Consider the following 17321-nt stretch of genomic DNA (forward strand, 5'->3'; position numbering starts at 1 on the left):
GTTTCTTTATTCACTGCATACCCAGTTTTCCCATTAAAATTACATCAGGGTGACACAGGAACTTCTTCACTAAAAGGTGTCATTAAGTTTCAGGTAGGGACACCTGGCATTTTAGGCCTATCTTGCTTGCACTTTTTGGTACCGATCCAAATCACACCACAATTAGATGAAGCAATGATTTCAGCAGGCTTAAGAAAGAAGGAAAAATATGATAGTTTCCAGATGAGTGTATTCTACTAAATTTAACATGCCACTTGGTGCTTAGAATTTCCACTTTTTCCTCTTCCATTTATGTAATTAGAAATCAAGCAGCAAGAAACTGTTCCTATTCCAGCCTCAGTTGGGAACAGTATGGTTACAGAGGTTTGTCCTCACAAGTTTTGTACAGCTTACATGGACAGGTTCAAAAAGAGGGTCTGAATAACATGATTTTAATCACACCAAAACAGATACAGGCTGACTGTGCACAAGTTTCGTAGGCATATATATAAAAAATACATGTCAATTTAAATAACAAGAAGCAAGGCAGCTGTGCAAATCAGAACCAGTCATTTCTCACCAAACATTGGCTGAAGCTTTTCTGCATGCTGACAGTCATATTCTGAGGGTCGCTGCCACTTCTGGTTCTCTTGGTTCTTACCCAGGTTGATGCTCTTCTCTCCAGCTGAACCTGTTGGCTTCCCAGGCTGCTAGCACTGCAGCACACACACACAGAACTCAATAAAAACACTTTCCAAACCACAGAGGAGCTATGGCTCCAAAATACATAGTTCCAATTAAAAATTGGGGCCAGATAAAATGATTCAAAATTGGAAAGAGATCCTGTTTCCAATAAGCTGTTTTGATCTGATGGATGAAGGCAGTCCGGCAAGGGAGGAGATGGAAAAACAAGGACATGCTGGAGCACTGATCCTGGATGGTATCATGCTTTGACAGAATTTAACGCTGCTCTGGCATGAAAGCAATGTTATTTCATAAGTCCCTTGCTCTGGGCTAGCTCTCCAGCTTCTGTTGACTCTGAACACAGCTCAACATGTTCCTTCAGTGCACAGTCCATAACAACACCCAGGGTGGTGTGGCAGTGCAGGACTGAGCAGCACTCCAGCCAAATCTCAGTGACACTGCTCTGCAAGGTAAGGAGTTTCTCAAGCTCTCTGAACTTAGAAGACTGCCCCTCAGTCTGTCTCCTTCCTTCCTTGGCACACTTTGAAAAATAAATATTGTGCAGCTTGTTTTCCATTGTCTCCCCTTTCTGGAGAGGAGTTGTCACTCTTCTGTTTGCCTGCACGCACTGCAGCAGAACAGGCTTGCAAGCTCCCTGTCAACCCATACAACTTGCTTTCTGTCTTGGTACTCATGCATTTATACCTTGCAGCATGGGAGGAAGAACATAAGTCCTTAAGAACCACCTCAATCGCTAGGAAATTGTGCTGAGTAAAACAGCAAAGATCTCGAGTTAGATGTAGAGCAGCAGGCTGCATGCTAACAACTATTTACAAGGAGAAGGGTAAATGTGAAACAGAAGGGAGCATTTGGAGCAATAACTTGCTAAGGCAATAAAGAGATTTAAATATTTGTGACCCACTCCCAGACACTGAAATGTTCTCCCACCAGAAGAGGGGTGAAAAAACAATCAACCCTGAAACATAAGCGCTGAGCCAGGCGGTATGTGTGCCTGCTTCATCCACCACCATACCAAGGAAGCTCCAAGCTTGGCTCACCCCGACTCAAAGCCACAGAGGGACAGCGGTGGCCTGCTGAGTCAGCCCCACAGCTGGGATTTGCTCTTTTCTACTCTGCCCCTTTGGAGAGGACAGAAGTTCCCGTTCTGAAGGGCAACTGCGCAAATAGGACACAGGAGTATTTATACTCCTCTCCAAACACCAGCACGAGCAGCAGGGGTCTAGTGGATGATTTATGAGGTGGGAATGCTTCTTTGAACTGCACGTTAGATGGGGCTGCCTTTCAAGAGTGGAGAGCAACACACCACGGCTGTCTCTTCTGAAGAGCACTCAGAGAGGCTTTACCCAGGTGGTCACAGCTGCTGCTAGGTACTCAAAACGACGTCCTCCCCTTCCATGCTCTCTCTCCTGCACTCACAAAGTCAACACACCACAGAAGGCCATTTTCGTTTTATTTATTTCCCAGAAGAGCTCTTCCTTGCACTTTCCAGACACAAGATACAAAACAAGAAACAGAACTTGGTTTCATGTACAGAAACAGTTTGTTGGAGTATAAAGAGTTACTGGTGATCATTACTGAAGAATGTTGGCTTATTCCAGGCGCACTTCAGTATTCCTGAGGAATAATCATTGATTTCTCCTTCCTTCCCACTGGGATAGTCTCAGTCATTAGTCACTGTTCCTGTAAAGTAAGAAGGCTTATGTTATTAAAAAGCCATTTGGGTTCTTCGTGTGGAAGGTGCTGCACGATGTAAAACAAGCCTCTTAGCTTTGTAATGTTTCCAGAAGGTAGGTCAATGTTTTCATCTTTTGCTAGACTGAGAAGTGAACAGGGAGAGGTTACACAGCTATTTTCATAGCAGCAATGTGCCATGCTTTTGTGCAAACAAGACTCTGTCCTGGTCAGCTGAGTAATTAGAAACAAAAAGTGCTACTTAACTACTTATGGACTGAATATCAGACAGAAATTAAAGCCACAAAGGCAGGAGAAGAGATTCCAATGGCTGAACTTCTTGTAGGACATCAATATAATCCACGTTGTTATCAAAGTACAGTGGTGGAGTTGTTTTGTCTTTTTTTTATGCATGCTAAATAATTTTTCAGGTATCTGATCTGCATGTGTTTTCATTTTGCAGTGACACCTAAGTCATTCTCAGCTATGCAGTTTTAAGCTTTGGAATAATTGCTAGATGTTGATTTTAAATCAGCTGAAGTAACAGTAAAATCCATTTGATCAAATGACTTAAAGCCCTCAGAATCTTATGATCACAGATTAGAATCTTACTGCATTTTGTGTCTCTTGCTGTAGATGAATGGCTCCTGAATTGGTGTTAGTGCTTCATGATCAGTTTACCAACTCAATGGGCAGAACGATGGCCCAACTTAGGGTGGGTGCACTGTCACGTTGGAACCTCCTGATTATCTGCTATCACAAAGGTTCTCCATCCTCTCTCATTCTCACATAGGATTCAGAATTAAGAACTTGATCCTGAAGAATCAAGAATTCAGGCTGGATAAAGCCCCCAGCAACCTGCTCTGACCTCACAGCTGGCCCTGCTTGGGGGGCAGCCAAGGTGACCTCCTGAAGCCCTTTCAACTTCAGTTATCCCGCGACCTTACGAACGTGACAGGTCAGAAAACCAGAAACCATTTCACTCAAGTTGATCCACGCTTACATTTTTCTCCCTTAATGAAGCTGATTTTTCTTGCAGAATCTTTTGAGAAGTTAGCATTTGAAAAATATAAAAGCCTAAGTTTTGAAAAGGAAGTCCCATAGACTTCAGTTACAACAGTATTTTCTAGGAAGAAAACAGATGAGTGATAATGCAACAATATTTTCCATGCTCCTAACCAAGTGAAATGAAATAATTTTGTTGTAATAACCCTGGATCCATTATGCATGACACGACGTTCTGGAGAGAATTAATGGCATTAACTGTTAGATGGCTTCATCTGCATCTTCCCTCTCAGCATGTTCAGCCTCTTTGTGCCAGACAGTCAGTGGAGGCAGCGTGCTGGAAACTACTCGTCTAGTCTTGTGCCATGCAGGCAGCTGCGCTTCTTCTGTGAAGTGTCCTTTCAATTACCTCATGCTCCAAAGGACCACCCTTGCTCCAAAGCCCAGATTAGTCCTTAATCCAAACAAAATCCCTTACTAGGCTGACCTGAAAGTCAGCTTTCTGTTGCTCAACATCCTTAGTAACAAGCATCGCTGAATGAACAATGCTTTCTCAGAATGTGCATGCACGGCATTCATCCTTCGTGCAGCTATAGACAGTTTGTTCCAATTTCTTTTTAGGAATGTAAACTGGAGGAACACGCTCAGGATGGTGTACAAAGCTGATGCAATTCTGCATAAGCAACAAATGTGGCCAGAAGAGTTATGCACAGACTTGTGATGGCGGAGCAGCACTGGGCCATAGCTGGCAGTGCTGTATCAGCTGGATTTAAGTCACAGTTGCTCTGCTTCATTACCCAAATTCTGTTTTTCTGAAGTAGCAGCTCAAGGAGCTGATTGTTTCCCTTTCTTAACAGGCAGCTGGAGATAACCAGAAATAGGTGTGCCTGCTAAGGTTGCAGAAGGCTGGCATAAGCTCACCTGCCAAGCAAACCTAAAGAGGATGGACTCAACTTTCACCTCTCACCTCCGGATGCATTAGATGCTTTCAGATAAAGCCTGACAATACCACCAGGTCTCCCTCATTAGAAGAAAAAAATGAATCCGTGTCAATTTCTGCACCCTGTTTACAGCCCACAAAAAGCCCCTGGCTGAACATTTTACCTCAGTATTTCTGTGGTACTCAAATATCCACCAGCACCCAGTGGGTGGCTCCCCATGGGTATCTCTGCAGTGCTTCTCACACTGCTTTGCTCTGCAGATCCAAAATGCTGCTCCTTCCCCCATTTCTGTTTTAAGAGGCAACAACAAGTTACCAGAAAAACAGTCCCAACTTCTATACATGAATAAAAAGACTATTAATGAGTTGGTCTTTGGGTTCAGTATGCCACGAGTGCAATGTAGGCAGCTTCTGAGTAAAGATAATTCCTACTAATTAATTTATTTTAAAATATTTTTATGGCAGTGTGGTCAGTGACAATCCTGAAGTCATTTAAACCATCCTCTTTACAAACATTCTACTGTACAATGTCTTGTTATTGTTACTACGTTTTTATCCAGCCAAACAAGTCATGAGAACTTAGAAATGATTCGTGTTTTCCTGCTACAAAAAGATCACAGATCAGCTTCCACAGGCAGATCTACCTGACATGACTTTCACTTTCTTCCAGCGCTGCCAATTTCAAAGGCTCAAGACAGAATTAATTTGTTGGTTTGTTTGGTTGTTTTTTTTTTTTTTTTTTTTAAGCTTTCCTATTATTTATTTTTATTATTTGGATTTTCTTATGGTAGGAAAACCCACCTGCAGGAACTTCTACACTGATGTTATGTATTCAGTCTAAATGTTACTGCTTGGCAATACATTTGTAAGGCTTTCTAACAAGCAAGGGAACCCAACCCCTACAGTACAACAGGTTTCTACTATCAAGTAAAACAAACATTGTCTAGATGCAGCACTCAATGCTAACTCACACAAAGCTACCAGCAGTTACTGATACTGGTACTGATACTTACTTTGACAAATTTACCATGGAGAAGATATGGAGACTGGAAGTCATGTTGACAATTGGAATAAGCCATTCCTAACCCCATCCCCGACCCAAATGCAATCGGCCACGTCTTTCCTGTGGGAACAGAAGCAAGAAGGTAAAAACAACCAGAAAAGCCATTGATTTCATATGAGAATGATAGCCTTGTTACATAAACACTAAGATTGAGTTGGCACAGCATTTCCTGCAATTGCAGGACGTGAGCTGAGCACAGCAGATCAGAGATGCCAACGGCTCACGGTTCTGTGACCCGACAGCTAAAAGCTCTGGTAACTTCATTTCAACCTGATAATGAACGAGTCGTTGACACCTTCACTAAGTTCTACTGCCTCAACAATTGCTCGGTTTTAAACTGCAGCTACGGTAGACAAAAGCTAGGGAAGCAAGCCATCAAGATCACTGCAGTGCACTTACTTTTGAAGAAGATGACTGAGAAAACAATTCCTAACCCAAATCCAGCACCTGTAAGAAGAAATACAGTGAGTAAGGCCTCAGGTCACACAAAGAGATGGAAAACTGTTTAGTTCTTTGCAGTCATTCTTTGTTCTGACTCAGGAATAGCAGAGTGCAGTTGTGTCAGCACACCAAACAAAAGTGATCTTAATAGCAATTCTGAAACCAAGAATTCTTACTTTCTTCAGTAATTAGATGCAGCTCATTCCAATTAGAATCCTAACATCTGTAAGAACTTTACAATCAAAAGGAGTTGGGAAACAACTTCTCATCCCCGAGAAAATTTTCTGAATTCGTGGCCCAATTCGCAATGTGGAATTATGATTTATTTGGCTCATTGTCAGTAAATGAGAACGGCTTAAACGCAAACTTATTGTGTCCTGGAGCTTCAGATGAATATCTTATTGTATTTCGTTTATCTCGCTACTTAACTGCTTCAACGTGTGGCCTGAGGGCAGCAGAACGTGGTGCTTTGTGTTACTCCATACCTTGCAAAAGCAAGCTCCGGGCCGCTCATCTTTCACATCCACAGCACTCGCTCTGGAGCATATTTAAACACGTTTGAAGGAGCGAGTGGCTTTTCACATCCCTATCCTATATATAGAAATAACTGCAGCAGTTGAAAGCGTTTACCCGGCACCATTAGGGAACTCAGCTGGCGTATTTGAAAATCATTTTGCTTTCTTTGGAAGGCACACGTGTGATTTTTTGTAAGAATTCAGGCAAGTCTGCAAAATTCCTCTCAAAACCCAATAAATATAACGGTGAAAAGTCTGAGTTCAGCAGCTAAATCCTACCCTTAATTATATCCACTCGAGACAAGAATTTCAGATAAGGTGCAGAAGGAAAAGAATGTTTTTAAGAAAAAATAAATCAGTCACGCATGCATGAGCTCACTAAAAAATACCCAGCAGCTTCAGGTTTGCAGCAAACACATCCTGCTAAGAGTCTGAATTCTTTCAGTACAAGAAGTCTACCTTAGGAATATACTTCTGTTTTCCCACTGAATAGTCCTAAAAGCACGTGGCCTTCATTTCAGCTCCTGCTGAATGCATTACTAAGCGGGCTGTGCCCAGAACAATGCCAAAGCATCCTATGCCCTCTTGGCATATAGCAGTAAAGGTCTTTTTTAAGTGGGCTTTGTTTTTTTTTTTTAATATATATTTTCCTTAACCTTCCTTTTCCTCTCAAAAGCTTTTTTCCTTGCAGAAAGTCCACTAACGGGGGCTCAGGCACAGATTACTGAAGCACATTCACTGCACTAACTAGTATGTTAACTAAGCACCCCATGCTTTTCACTGATGAACAAGCCTTAAGCACTAGAAGAGATGACCACAGAGTAAGACTCCCACTAGCACTTCTGTCCATATTTACCAAGGGCTGGCAGTCAGAGCTGCTTTTGCAAACTCCTTTCGTTGTCCTACACGTTTTCACGAGCTCTGGTTGCACTACAGCTAACTGCTTCAGCAGCTCATCACAGCCCAGCCGGCTCACAAACTCGCCGTGGCAGACAAGCACTGTGCCCACCTGCCGAGCAGCGCTGACACAACGCCCCCAGCCGCTTTCCAGCACTTCACAGAAGGTCCGGCTTTCACTCTGATCACTTGCACAGCTAAAAGAAAAACGTCTCGGCTCCTCACAGGTCTGCAGTTCAGACAGCAGGAGATGCAGTACTCGGGGGAACGTCATACAAACAGCCAACTACTCATCCTGTGTCTGGATGTGACTGGCATTTCTGCTCGGACTGGAAGACATCAGGCATTAGGAAGAGCAGCAGTCCATCCCTGCTAAGCCCTCCACTCCCCCTCCCCAGGCAGAGCCTTCCTCCTGCACCTTTGCTATAAAACAGCTGGTGCTGGCTCTAGCAGCATGTTTATGCTATTAGGGATAATTACTATCTTCAAGAATTCATCCAGCGGACAACTGCCGGCCCCCCGGCCTGCCTTCCTGGCTGCCTTTTCCTCCAACACACTGCCTTTTTGTTTGCAGCTATTGTGCTGCAGGTCACAGTCCCACTTTCTGAGGAAGTCGCATTCGGTTTGGAGGGCTGCCCGTTCAGGACTGATTGTGTGAACTGCCCGCTCAGAAGCCTGTCCTGCAGTGAGCAACACCAGTCCCACGCTTCCAGTCCAAGAGAAGATTCCCTCTGCCAATTCAAACAGTTTAGCTAATCAATGAGAAATGATTTAAACGATGACAAACTCTGCATCATCTCAACGCACAGCCCAAGCAGTTCCTAACGTCACCACATTTTCCAGACACAGTTACCAGTCAAACCCACATTTCTTCCTACCAGTGTGGTGGTAAACCAGCTAGGTTCTTGTCATAAAAAGGCTACAATACAGAAGCAGCTGTAGTTAATACATTTTCTTTCCAACCACACTCAGAAATGTTCATTATCTGGAGTTCTCTTCACCTCCCTCCTTCACAAGTGAGAATCACACCCCCAGTCGTGAGGGCTCTGCACAGACACCATCAGCACTGCTTCCTCCTGGCATTTTTCTTTGCAATTAAAACGCAAAGCGTGAGTTTCAGATGCTCTCACTCCATCCTATTGGGCAGGAAGGCAAGTACAGAGGCTGACTGGTTAAGAAAAATGATGGTAAATTAGCCAGGGCCTCGCTTTAAGTAATGAAAACACTTCAGAGAAATACAGATCTGCCAGGTAACGTTTTGTGGGTTTTTTCTGTTTTCTGCACAAGAAGGAAACCTGAGAAACAAAGCCCAAGAAGTTGTTCATTACCATGGCCATTGCCAAAAGCAGCTAGGCTCATTTCATTTCTTGGTTAGGGAAAGCAACAAGCCGTACTGAAAGCTGTGGCTGACCCCAACACCCCTATCAATAAGAAGAGCTCAGATCTGCCTCTCATGTAGCCACTGCTTATATAACATTTGCTCTTTTCTTGGTTGGTTTAAACATTGGTTTTAACTTCAAACCAGAAGCTTGAACTACATTTCACTTCTTAGCCCATCTGGTTAAGAATCTATTTCTGTGGACAGTTTGTCACTCATCTTCGTTCCACTAGAAAGTATTTGTGGTTATGTGGTCATTTCCTGCGTCTCCAAGACAAGGGGGGAGCTGAACCATCTTTTCTTGGAAGCCAAGCAATGCATTTTGCTTTAATTCTATATAAAGTTACACCAGAGATAAACAATGGCACAGCCCTTGATGAGTTTTACAGGTTGAAGTTCTCACATGCTCGATTTCCTTTTAAAGAGGCAACACGTCGCTTCAAAGAGCCTCCCACCTGACCAGGGGACACTGGGCCTGCAGCTGTTCCTGCTACAGAGCAGCACCTCTAGGCCAGGCTCGAGCTTCAGGACAATAAAACACGAAAGGTTTACCTTACAATAAAAACAAATGAACACAGAAAAGCCAAGGGCTTGAGCCACACTCGGGCGCATTTTGCCTCCCTCTCTTGCATGACAGGCTCTTTGGAGGAAAAGGCCACAGGAAAGGGTACAACACATTTTTCACCTCCTCTGACAGTTTAAAATGTTTAACTAGGAAAGCAGCCTCTTCCACCCTCCATCCATCATCTCAGCTTAAGCTCATTTACAGTCAGTGTCAGCAGAGGACAGGGTGGTTCTGCCGACGCTGCGCTGCGCTCCCCGGCTGCACGGACGGGAGCAGCCACACAGAACTGGTGTGAGGTGAAGCTGCTCTTGGAAACTCTTATTTCTGCTTTTTTGGCTCACACACCTTCCAAAGAAAACGTCACGGTATCTCAGATCAATGTAACATGCAGGACAGCACGCGCTGCATACCCAACAGGACATCATACAAGCGCCTCGTAGAGAAACACAGATCTTCAGGAGAAGTTTCTGCCCCCAGAAGAACATCTGGGAAAAGCTTTCTCACAGCATCACAGAATTGTAGGGGTTGGAAGGGACCTCCAGAGCTCATTGAGTCCAACCCCCTGCCAATGCAGGTTCCCCACACCAGGTCGCACAGGTCGGCATCCAGGCAGGTCTTGAACATCTCCAGAGGAGGAGACTCTGTAAGTTTAACCAGCAGTGCCTCCAGCAGTGACACCACACAGTTCCTTCGAGCGACCCAAGTAGCTGCAGGCTGAAGCAGCTCTGAAGGCTGCCACACCTAGGCAGCCTTTCCTCCAATGGCTCGAAGCTTTAAGATAGATGGATTAAAATGCTTGCTGACATCCGGCAATGTGTCGTCGTTACTATAGCAGCTGGAAGGTTTGCAATTACTTAATAGTTTGGGGTTGGTTTTTTTTGGTCATCAGATCATTTTCCTCTCCCAAGCACAAAGCTTCAGGCTTTTTTTACAATTCTGTTGTTTTACACTTAGTTCTTCTAAGTGACTGCAGTAAAACAAGGAAGCAACTGCTGGAATTTGGCTTCTTGTTGTAACAAAGCAGCACCTCCACGCAGACCAGACTCAACAGAAGCAGTGAAGGACTTTTCTACCAGAGATTTCTTCCCAACTAAAACCTTCCCATTTTGATCAAGAAAATCTATGGAGCTCAGTTGGTTTCTGTGACAGCAACAGCTTTGAGGCTTCGTGGCACATCTCATCCATGGGCCCGAGCATCAAGCAAGCAGCAGCTCAGCAGCAACAGAATTTGCTTTAAACACTTAAAAATTAAAGCATTCAAAAGAGGCAGCTCGCCAAGTATCCTTCCTGTTGTAGGGTGTCCCATCCTAACCTCCCCCCTTCTCGCTCCTAGAAAAAGGTCTGGACAATGCACACAGGTAACTGTTGTGCAGAAGTGAGCCTTCTTTGCACACTGGAGCATTGCAGGGCAGGGCTGAGCACCAGCTGAAGGCTGAGAGCACGCAGCCATCAAGAGAAAATTAATTCCAAGCAGACTCCTTGCTAGGTCTTTCATGGCAGGAGTCAGATTTTCTTCAAACACCAACCTTCAAGCTTTCATTCTCATCTCCCCTGTTGCGTGGGCTGTTTACACTGCAGACAGAAAAACGAGCAAGGACACTGGAAGAAAACACAGTGAAACCAGACCCCGAGCACTCGAGGAAGAAGCCGGAAAACGAGTGTTTTGTTTTCTTGTAGCATTTGACTGTAGTAACACAGAATACTTGGGAAGACAGAATAAAAATACCCAAACACCCATATAATAGGAAAATGCTGACATGCTTTCAGGGGCCGCTTTCACCCTTAAGCACTCCTGCAGTTTAACTGCTGCCCAGATGCAAACCTTAGATAGACATCAGCACTTCTGCACACAGACTGAGTGCAGCAGGGAGTATCAAGTTTAGTCTGTGATCCCCTACACGGTCACAGCTGCTCAATCTCAGAGCCTAAGAAGAAACTCTTCATCCCCACACTGGCAAATGAGACAACGAGCATATACTACATTTCCTCCTTCCCTCTTACAGAGGACAAAGAGAGAAGAGAAAAGCAGCTCTGTGAAGAAAGGATCTTCTTAATACTGCATGCAGCCTTTAGACACAGATCAGGGTTGCACTCTCTGACAGCCATACTCCTCCACATCCACCATTACCGATGTCTAAGGGACCGTGGCAATGTAGCAAGAAGCAGAGACGGCAACATGTACTAGAAACGCTCCAAAAAAGCAGCCTGAATTCTTCTCAAATCTCTTATTCTTATCAAATGTGTACAAGCAGCCCTGATTTAGACAGAATTAAATATGAGTCTCAAAGAGCTCAAAGGAGCTGTTCCCACAAAATGCTGTCACATCCCACGGACCTAACAAGTGATTTAGGACACTGCTTGGCAGGAAGCCCCTTCTGCTGGGCAGCGTCCCCATGTGCCAACTCCCAAAAAGGCACAGCTGGCACCTGAACAATGCACTAACGCAGAGGATGAGGAAGTCGGTGTGCTTTGAATTCACTTCCAGCAGAGGAGATCTTATGAAGTCAGGGGGTTTCAAATGGCTGCAGTATCACATGGGCATCGCAGCTCTTCCTGAGGGCTTCCTGGCACACCACAAGCATGGCCAGGAGCTGCTGGAGGAAGGCACCAGCAGGGCTCCCCATAGCACAGCTTGCAGCTCCCTGCCACGGTGGCACGAGCCAAACAGCACCAGCTGCCACCTTACAGACAAAGGAAAAGCAGCTGGGGTTACAAACAAATCACAGTGCACATCGTAATGCAGTGCACGCATTGTGTCCTCCAGCATTAAAACCAAATTCCCAGTTGAAAAACAAGTCTTCTGTCCTGGTAGCTAAGACTAAATGGCACGTTACAATGGCCAAGCAAAAAAAAACCTGACAAAAACTTCAAAATAGGAATTTCAGGATTTCTGTATATTTAGACAAAGTTTAATCCAGTTTTCAGAAAGTGTAATCAAGTTTTATCATTATATAGACTGACTCTGTCCTGTTCATAACCATGTGAAGGATTATTTAAAAATACTGACACCACAATCCACACAATGACTCTCTCTGACAAATTCAATCTGGGGAATGACACAAACAATACCATTTTACCCTTGCCATTAACAGAGACAGCTATTCAAGCAGGCAAGATGATGCAAGCCAGAAGAAATCATGTAACAGTTGCAGGACAATTGAAAGCGCCTTCTTCCCTTAAAAAATTCCCATTAAATGGGAATTAGAAGCATTTTATTTTCAGATGTCAAAACAGAGGATTAGAGGAAAATGGACATTATGATGCTGAGTTCTTCACAAGCTTCCAGGCTGAATCTTGGTCAAGCACAGACAGACTTCAAAACATTCATCTTCTGCAAAAAATAAACTGATGTCAGCAGCAACTTAACACACAAGCCAAAAAGTAAATAGGTTTCCTAGATTACCTTTTGGTTACAGGTAAATTACAGCACTGAATCCTGTAAAACTACAACAGTTCCAAAACAAAACAACACGCATGCATACAAACTCCACCTCCACTTACATACACACTCTTTGCTCTGAAAGCAGCACATTCTATCCACTGCCCAAAATTACAGCCTAACAGAGAAAAACAACTCTGCCAGTCTTTTACAGATAGCGGCCTTTCTAAATAAAGAGTCAAAACCTATCAGTTAAAAAAAAACAAAGCAAAGAGAAAGTAAAACCACCACCAAAACCATTTAAACAGCGGGGTTGGAAGCAATTCAGCTGAGGTCTCTGCAAAACCCAAGTGGTATGATCTGCATCGCTCACCAGAGAAACCCCTTGGTTAGCCAAGGACACGCAAACCAGCCTGCTGTGCACAGAACGCTGTGCTTGCAGCCAGATTTACACTCATCCTCATCATTAGCAAAATAAACATCAGTCTCCTTAAAAAGGAGGACAGCACACAAGGCCCATTTAACCACGCTTGGACACTTTACACAGTGGTTTAAAGCAGCCAGCTCTTTGAAATGAAATACTGTCTTCACTAGACCTGACAACAGGTCTGTTTCGTACAGGAAAAAAAGAAAGATTTTTAATACTGAATTACAAGATGTATGCAAGTAGTGAGCAGGAGGTCAAAAATATAATATTGGAGTTCAAAAAAAGATACAACTTAAGATAAATATGTATTTTGGACGTTTTAGCAGCAGGACATCTCCAACTAAAACAGCACAGCATAACTACGAACAGCACAGCCAAACACAAACAGCTTTAAGAAACTAGTGGGAAGTCTAACAGACTAATAATACAGGACAGGCTGCATATGGCCCACAGCTATCATTTAACAAAACACTTGTGCTCATAACGGTACTCTCCTCTGCTACCTGTGTACCTTCATCTCTCACATTAAAACAGAGTGAAATTGGTCGCTACAGTTCTCACAGATGCTGGAAAAGATGCTGTCAGGCTTGCAAAGCTTCAGAAACTGAATGTCCATCTTTAGTTACAGTACCTAAAAGGGGAAAATGGAGAGCTAACCACGAGGTTCACTTTCTTCCCAGCCACTGGCTCAGAGCTACTTCCTGCTCTAGTGCTTGGGATGTGATGGAACACACAGACAGAAGCCAGCACCCAACAAAGAAGTGAGGATTTGATCCATTCCTACATCTCACATAACTGACAAAATTCTCAAGTGAAAAAGCTCATCTATTTTCTTTGCATTATAACAACCACCCTTGAGAGTTTATTGGAGAGTTCAACCCAAAAGTAACACTACAAAAGGTCCTCTCAACCATGCAAGTTTTGAACTCCTGCAGAGAAAGTAATCACTTCCACTGAGATAGGCTGGGTTGGTGCAGCCAGTACTCACGTAACAGTCTGCCCAAGCCACGTCCATTTTCAAGGCCAGCATCATCTTCTGTCACTAACAACTGCAATAGGAAGCACTTTCTGGGGTGTTACAGTTTTCAAAGCTCACAGTGAATCAGTCTGCTGTTACTGCCACAGAAGAGGTTGCTATTCTTTTAATCCAGTATCTACAACAACAAAATCTATTGCACACGAGGAGAAGGAGAGCCAAGGACAAAATCAAAGAGCGCAGCTCATCTACCATCCCAAGGCAACGCGTTGACAAACCCCATTGACAAACCTGAATTTTACTTAAACCTCTCCTCAACGCCACTGTGAAGATAACAAGCAGGAACTCTTGAGCTCTAATGCAGAAATTCTACATACATCTTATTTCCCCCAACACCACGTTTGGATAGAAGAAAACACCAACTGAAAACAAAAGGCCTGATAAAGAGGCATGCTGCATCATAACCAAAGCTGAATCTGCTTCTTTCAGCCTCCCAAGGAGGCTTTGCACATAAAGGACCCCTGCATGTACAGCTGCAGCATGGAACAAGCTCTTGTTTATAATTTGGCATACTTAATATTTTATGATAAAGCAACCAATGGTATGGAAACATAAACATATCTGGATATGTTTGTCAGGCAAACCTGAATAGAATTTCAGAAGACAAAACATTGCTCCACAGTACTTGACACTTTTCAAAGGCCTGTTATAAACAATGGAAGTTTCAGTTTACTCAAAATTATTAAACATCTTTTCTAATGGAAAAGTATTAGGTAACTAAAGCCCCGAGTTCCTCATCAGCTTTCAAGCTTAATGCCGCTAGAGCAACAAGAGATAAACATTCACATTTCTCAGATATTATTTATGTCCCTAAAAAAAGACTTTTGCACCAACAGGGCACCCACACCTCCCATATCAGACACAAGTCACTCTGTACAGAGCATTTAAAGACTTGCTTTGATGCACTCTTCCTGCAGAATCATTCAGGTTGGAAAAGACCTCCACAATCATCCAGTCCAACTGTCTGCCTACCATCAATACTGCCCACTAAACCCTGTCCTTAAGTGCTACATCACCATGTTTCTTCTCCACAAAGCCACAACCACTCTCTCATTCAGACAGTGATGTGGACATCACCAGACCACACAAATGAACTCTGCTCACTCACAGAATTCCCAGGTAAATGTGAAAACTTATCAGTGGTTTGCTGCACATGAATCGCTTCAGACACACATACAGTCATAGAAGCACAGAATGGGCTGGGTTGCAAAGGACCACAATGCTCATCCAGTTCCAACCCCCTGCTGTGTGCAGGCCGCCAACCAGCAGCCCAGGCTGCCCAGAGCCACATCCAGCCTGGCCTTGAATGCCTGCAGGGATGGGGCATCCACAGCCTCCTTGGGCAGCCTGTTCCAGTGCCTCACCACCCTCTGGGGGAAAAATTTCCTCCTATCTCTATCCTAAACCTCCCCCATCTCAGTTTAAAACCATTCCCCTTAGCAGAGAAGAAAACAAGGAGAGACATTCTAATGCTTTAAGAAGAGACACAGCTGTGTGCAGAGCTGGAACGCCAGATGCAAAGCTCAATGTCAAAGCATGCACACTGCACTACGGAACACACCCAAAGCTATCGGCGTGCCATGCTGCTTACTGCTTTTAATAAACACAGCCCACCTCGCACACAAATAATTCTAAACCCAAATTTCCATCACGGCAAAACCGAGCTGGTGGCAGGGACGGATGCAGCAACGCAGCCCATCTGGGCTCAGTACTGACGGCATTTCTCACAGACACCGCTCACCTTTAACACAAGGAGCGTCAAAGCAGAGGTCAAACCCGACCCTCCGCCATCAGCCGGGCCGGATCACAGCAGCGGGGGTCCGAGCCCGCCGCCAAGGTCACCTTGCGGGGTTCTCTCCAGCCGCTCCGCTCCTCGGCCCTCCCGGTGGGGGCGGAGCTCCGGAACCCCTCGCCGTTCCGCCCGCCGCTCAGCGGCCCGGACCGGGCCCTCAGGTGGCACAAGGCCACACGGGGCCCTTCCCGCCGGGCATGGCCGCAGCGCAAAGCCTGCCGAGCGGCGGCACGCACAGCCCCAGATACACACCGAGCCACCGCCGCTCCTCCCCAGGCCCTCCTCCTGCGCCAGGCCCTCCCCGCCCTTACCCAGCTTGACGGCGGAGTCCGCCAGACAACGATCCCACTTCCTGCCCAGCTCGCCCTCCGACGCCATCTTGACAGACCCCTCCCACCTCAGGCCGCGCCTCTACCGCCTCCTCCTCCTCACAGCAATTCTCGCGAGACTCTCCGCCGCGGGTTGGAGGCGGCAAGGGATATCTCGCGAGACTTCACTCGACCCGTTGTCAAGGTTACCGGCGGGAAGGCGCGATGGCGGCTCCTTGCCTCGAGGCCGTTCCTCCCCACAGTCTCCAGCCTCAAAAGGGCTGTTCTTCCCCGCAGTGCCCGGCTCTGAAGCTCCGGCCCCTCCTGGGCCCTGTCTCTTCATCCAGGGCTCTTGCCGTGCCCTTGTAAGGACACAGATCCGTCAGGCAGCATCTTCATCCCCCCACAGGCAGGGCGCACCACACAGAGCTGCTCCCCTCAGGGCTCCCACCTCTAGTTCGGTAAGAGCCCTTTTTGCTGTAGGGCCCTGTCAGAGTTCGTTTCATCCCATAGACAGCCATTTCCACAGCAGAAAGGTCACAGAGGACCTTCATCTTGCACAGCTCTTGTCTTCATCTCCTCAGGGCCTGAAATGAGGCACAGGTGTGAACAGACAGCAGTTACCAGCCCAGTGTTACCCTAGGCATTGCCCCCTTTACTTAAGGCCAGCCTCAGCCCTACAGCCTGCTTCCTTATGTGGGAAGAACGTCTGAGTATTATCAGAAAGAAAAGAGTGCTCTTCAGGATGTGATTACAGCAGCATTAGGGTGAGGATTTGTGGGAGAGTTATTAAGTGAATTATGAGCTTAAGTGAATCACCAGGGTATAGCCTGAAGTGGGCTGCAGTGCTGTGGAACTGGGGATGTGTGTGTAAATAGTTTCAAGCTTACTGTAATGTGTGCTCTGTAGCACTTTTTTTTTTTTCTATAAGTCTTAATCTAGGAGCCTCGTTTAAAAAAAATAATTAAAAAAAAGGGTGTTTGTCATAAGTTAGTATGAATTTTTAACAGTGTTTACTTGTTTTGATGAAGTTCAACTTAGGGAGGAAAAGGCTTTGTTTTAGAAAACTGGATGCTCTTTAAAAAGAGAAAGACCAAGCTGATAAATAAATGTCAGAACTTTCCAAAGTGGGTGAACATTTTCTGAAGTTATTTATTGTTATCGTTTGTGCACGTTGGTTGATCTTCAAGGTGTAACTGTTCTTGATCTAAAGCAATGGT

The 17321-nt window shown here is 45.0% G+C and overlaps 1 protein-coding gene across 1 annotated transcript; it reads right to left on the minus strand.

The window, feature by feature from the left end:
• Positions 1 to 2117: 2117 nt before the first annotated feature.
• MICOS10 (mitochondrial contact site and cristae organizing system subunit 10) lies at positions 2118 to 16209 on the minus strand. The gene is made up of 4 exons (XM_042883188.1): positions 16105 to 16209; positions 5763 to 5810; positions 5314 to 5423; positions 2118 to 2364 (listed from the first exon to the last, which is right to left on the minus strand). The coding sequence occupies exons 1-4, from the start codon at positions 16169 to 16171 to the stop codon at positions 2356 to 2358; spliced, it is 234 nt and encodes a 77-aa protein (XP_042739122.1). The 5' UTR covers positions 16172 to 16209; the 3' UTR covers positions 2118 to 2355.
• Between the last annotated feature and the right edge of the window lie 1112 nt (positions 16210 to 17321).

Source organism: Lagopus leucura, unplaced genomic scaffold (genome assembly GCF_019238085.1).
Source record: "Lagopus leucura isolate 7727_CA_CO unplaced genomic scaffold, USGS_WTPT01 Super-Scaffold_100037, whole genome shotgun sequence".
Taxonomy (NCBI): Eukaryota; Metazoa; Chordata; class Aves; order Galliformes; family Phasianidae; genus Lagopus; species Lagopus leucura.

Coding starts and splice junctions, on each gene's coding strand:
- MICOS10 (XM_042883188.1), bottom strand. CDS start 16,171: ATGGCGTCGGAGGGCGAGCTGGGCAGGAAGTGGGATCGTTGTCTGGCG. Junction 5,811..16,104: donor GGACTCCGCCGTCAAGCTGG/GTAAGGGCGGGG, acceptor TTCTTCTTACAG/GTGCTGGATTTGGGTTAGGA. Junction 5,424..5,762: donor CTCAGTCATCTTCTTCAAAA/GTAAGTGCACTG, acceptor CTGTTCCCACAG/GAAAGACGTGGCCGATTGCA.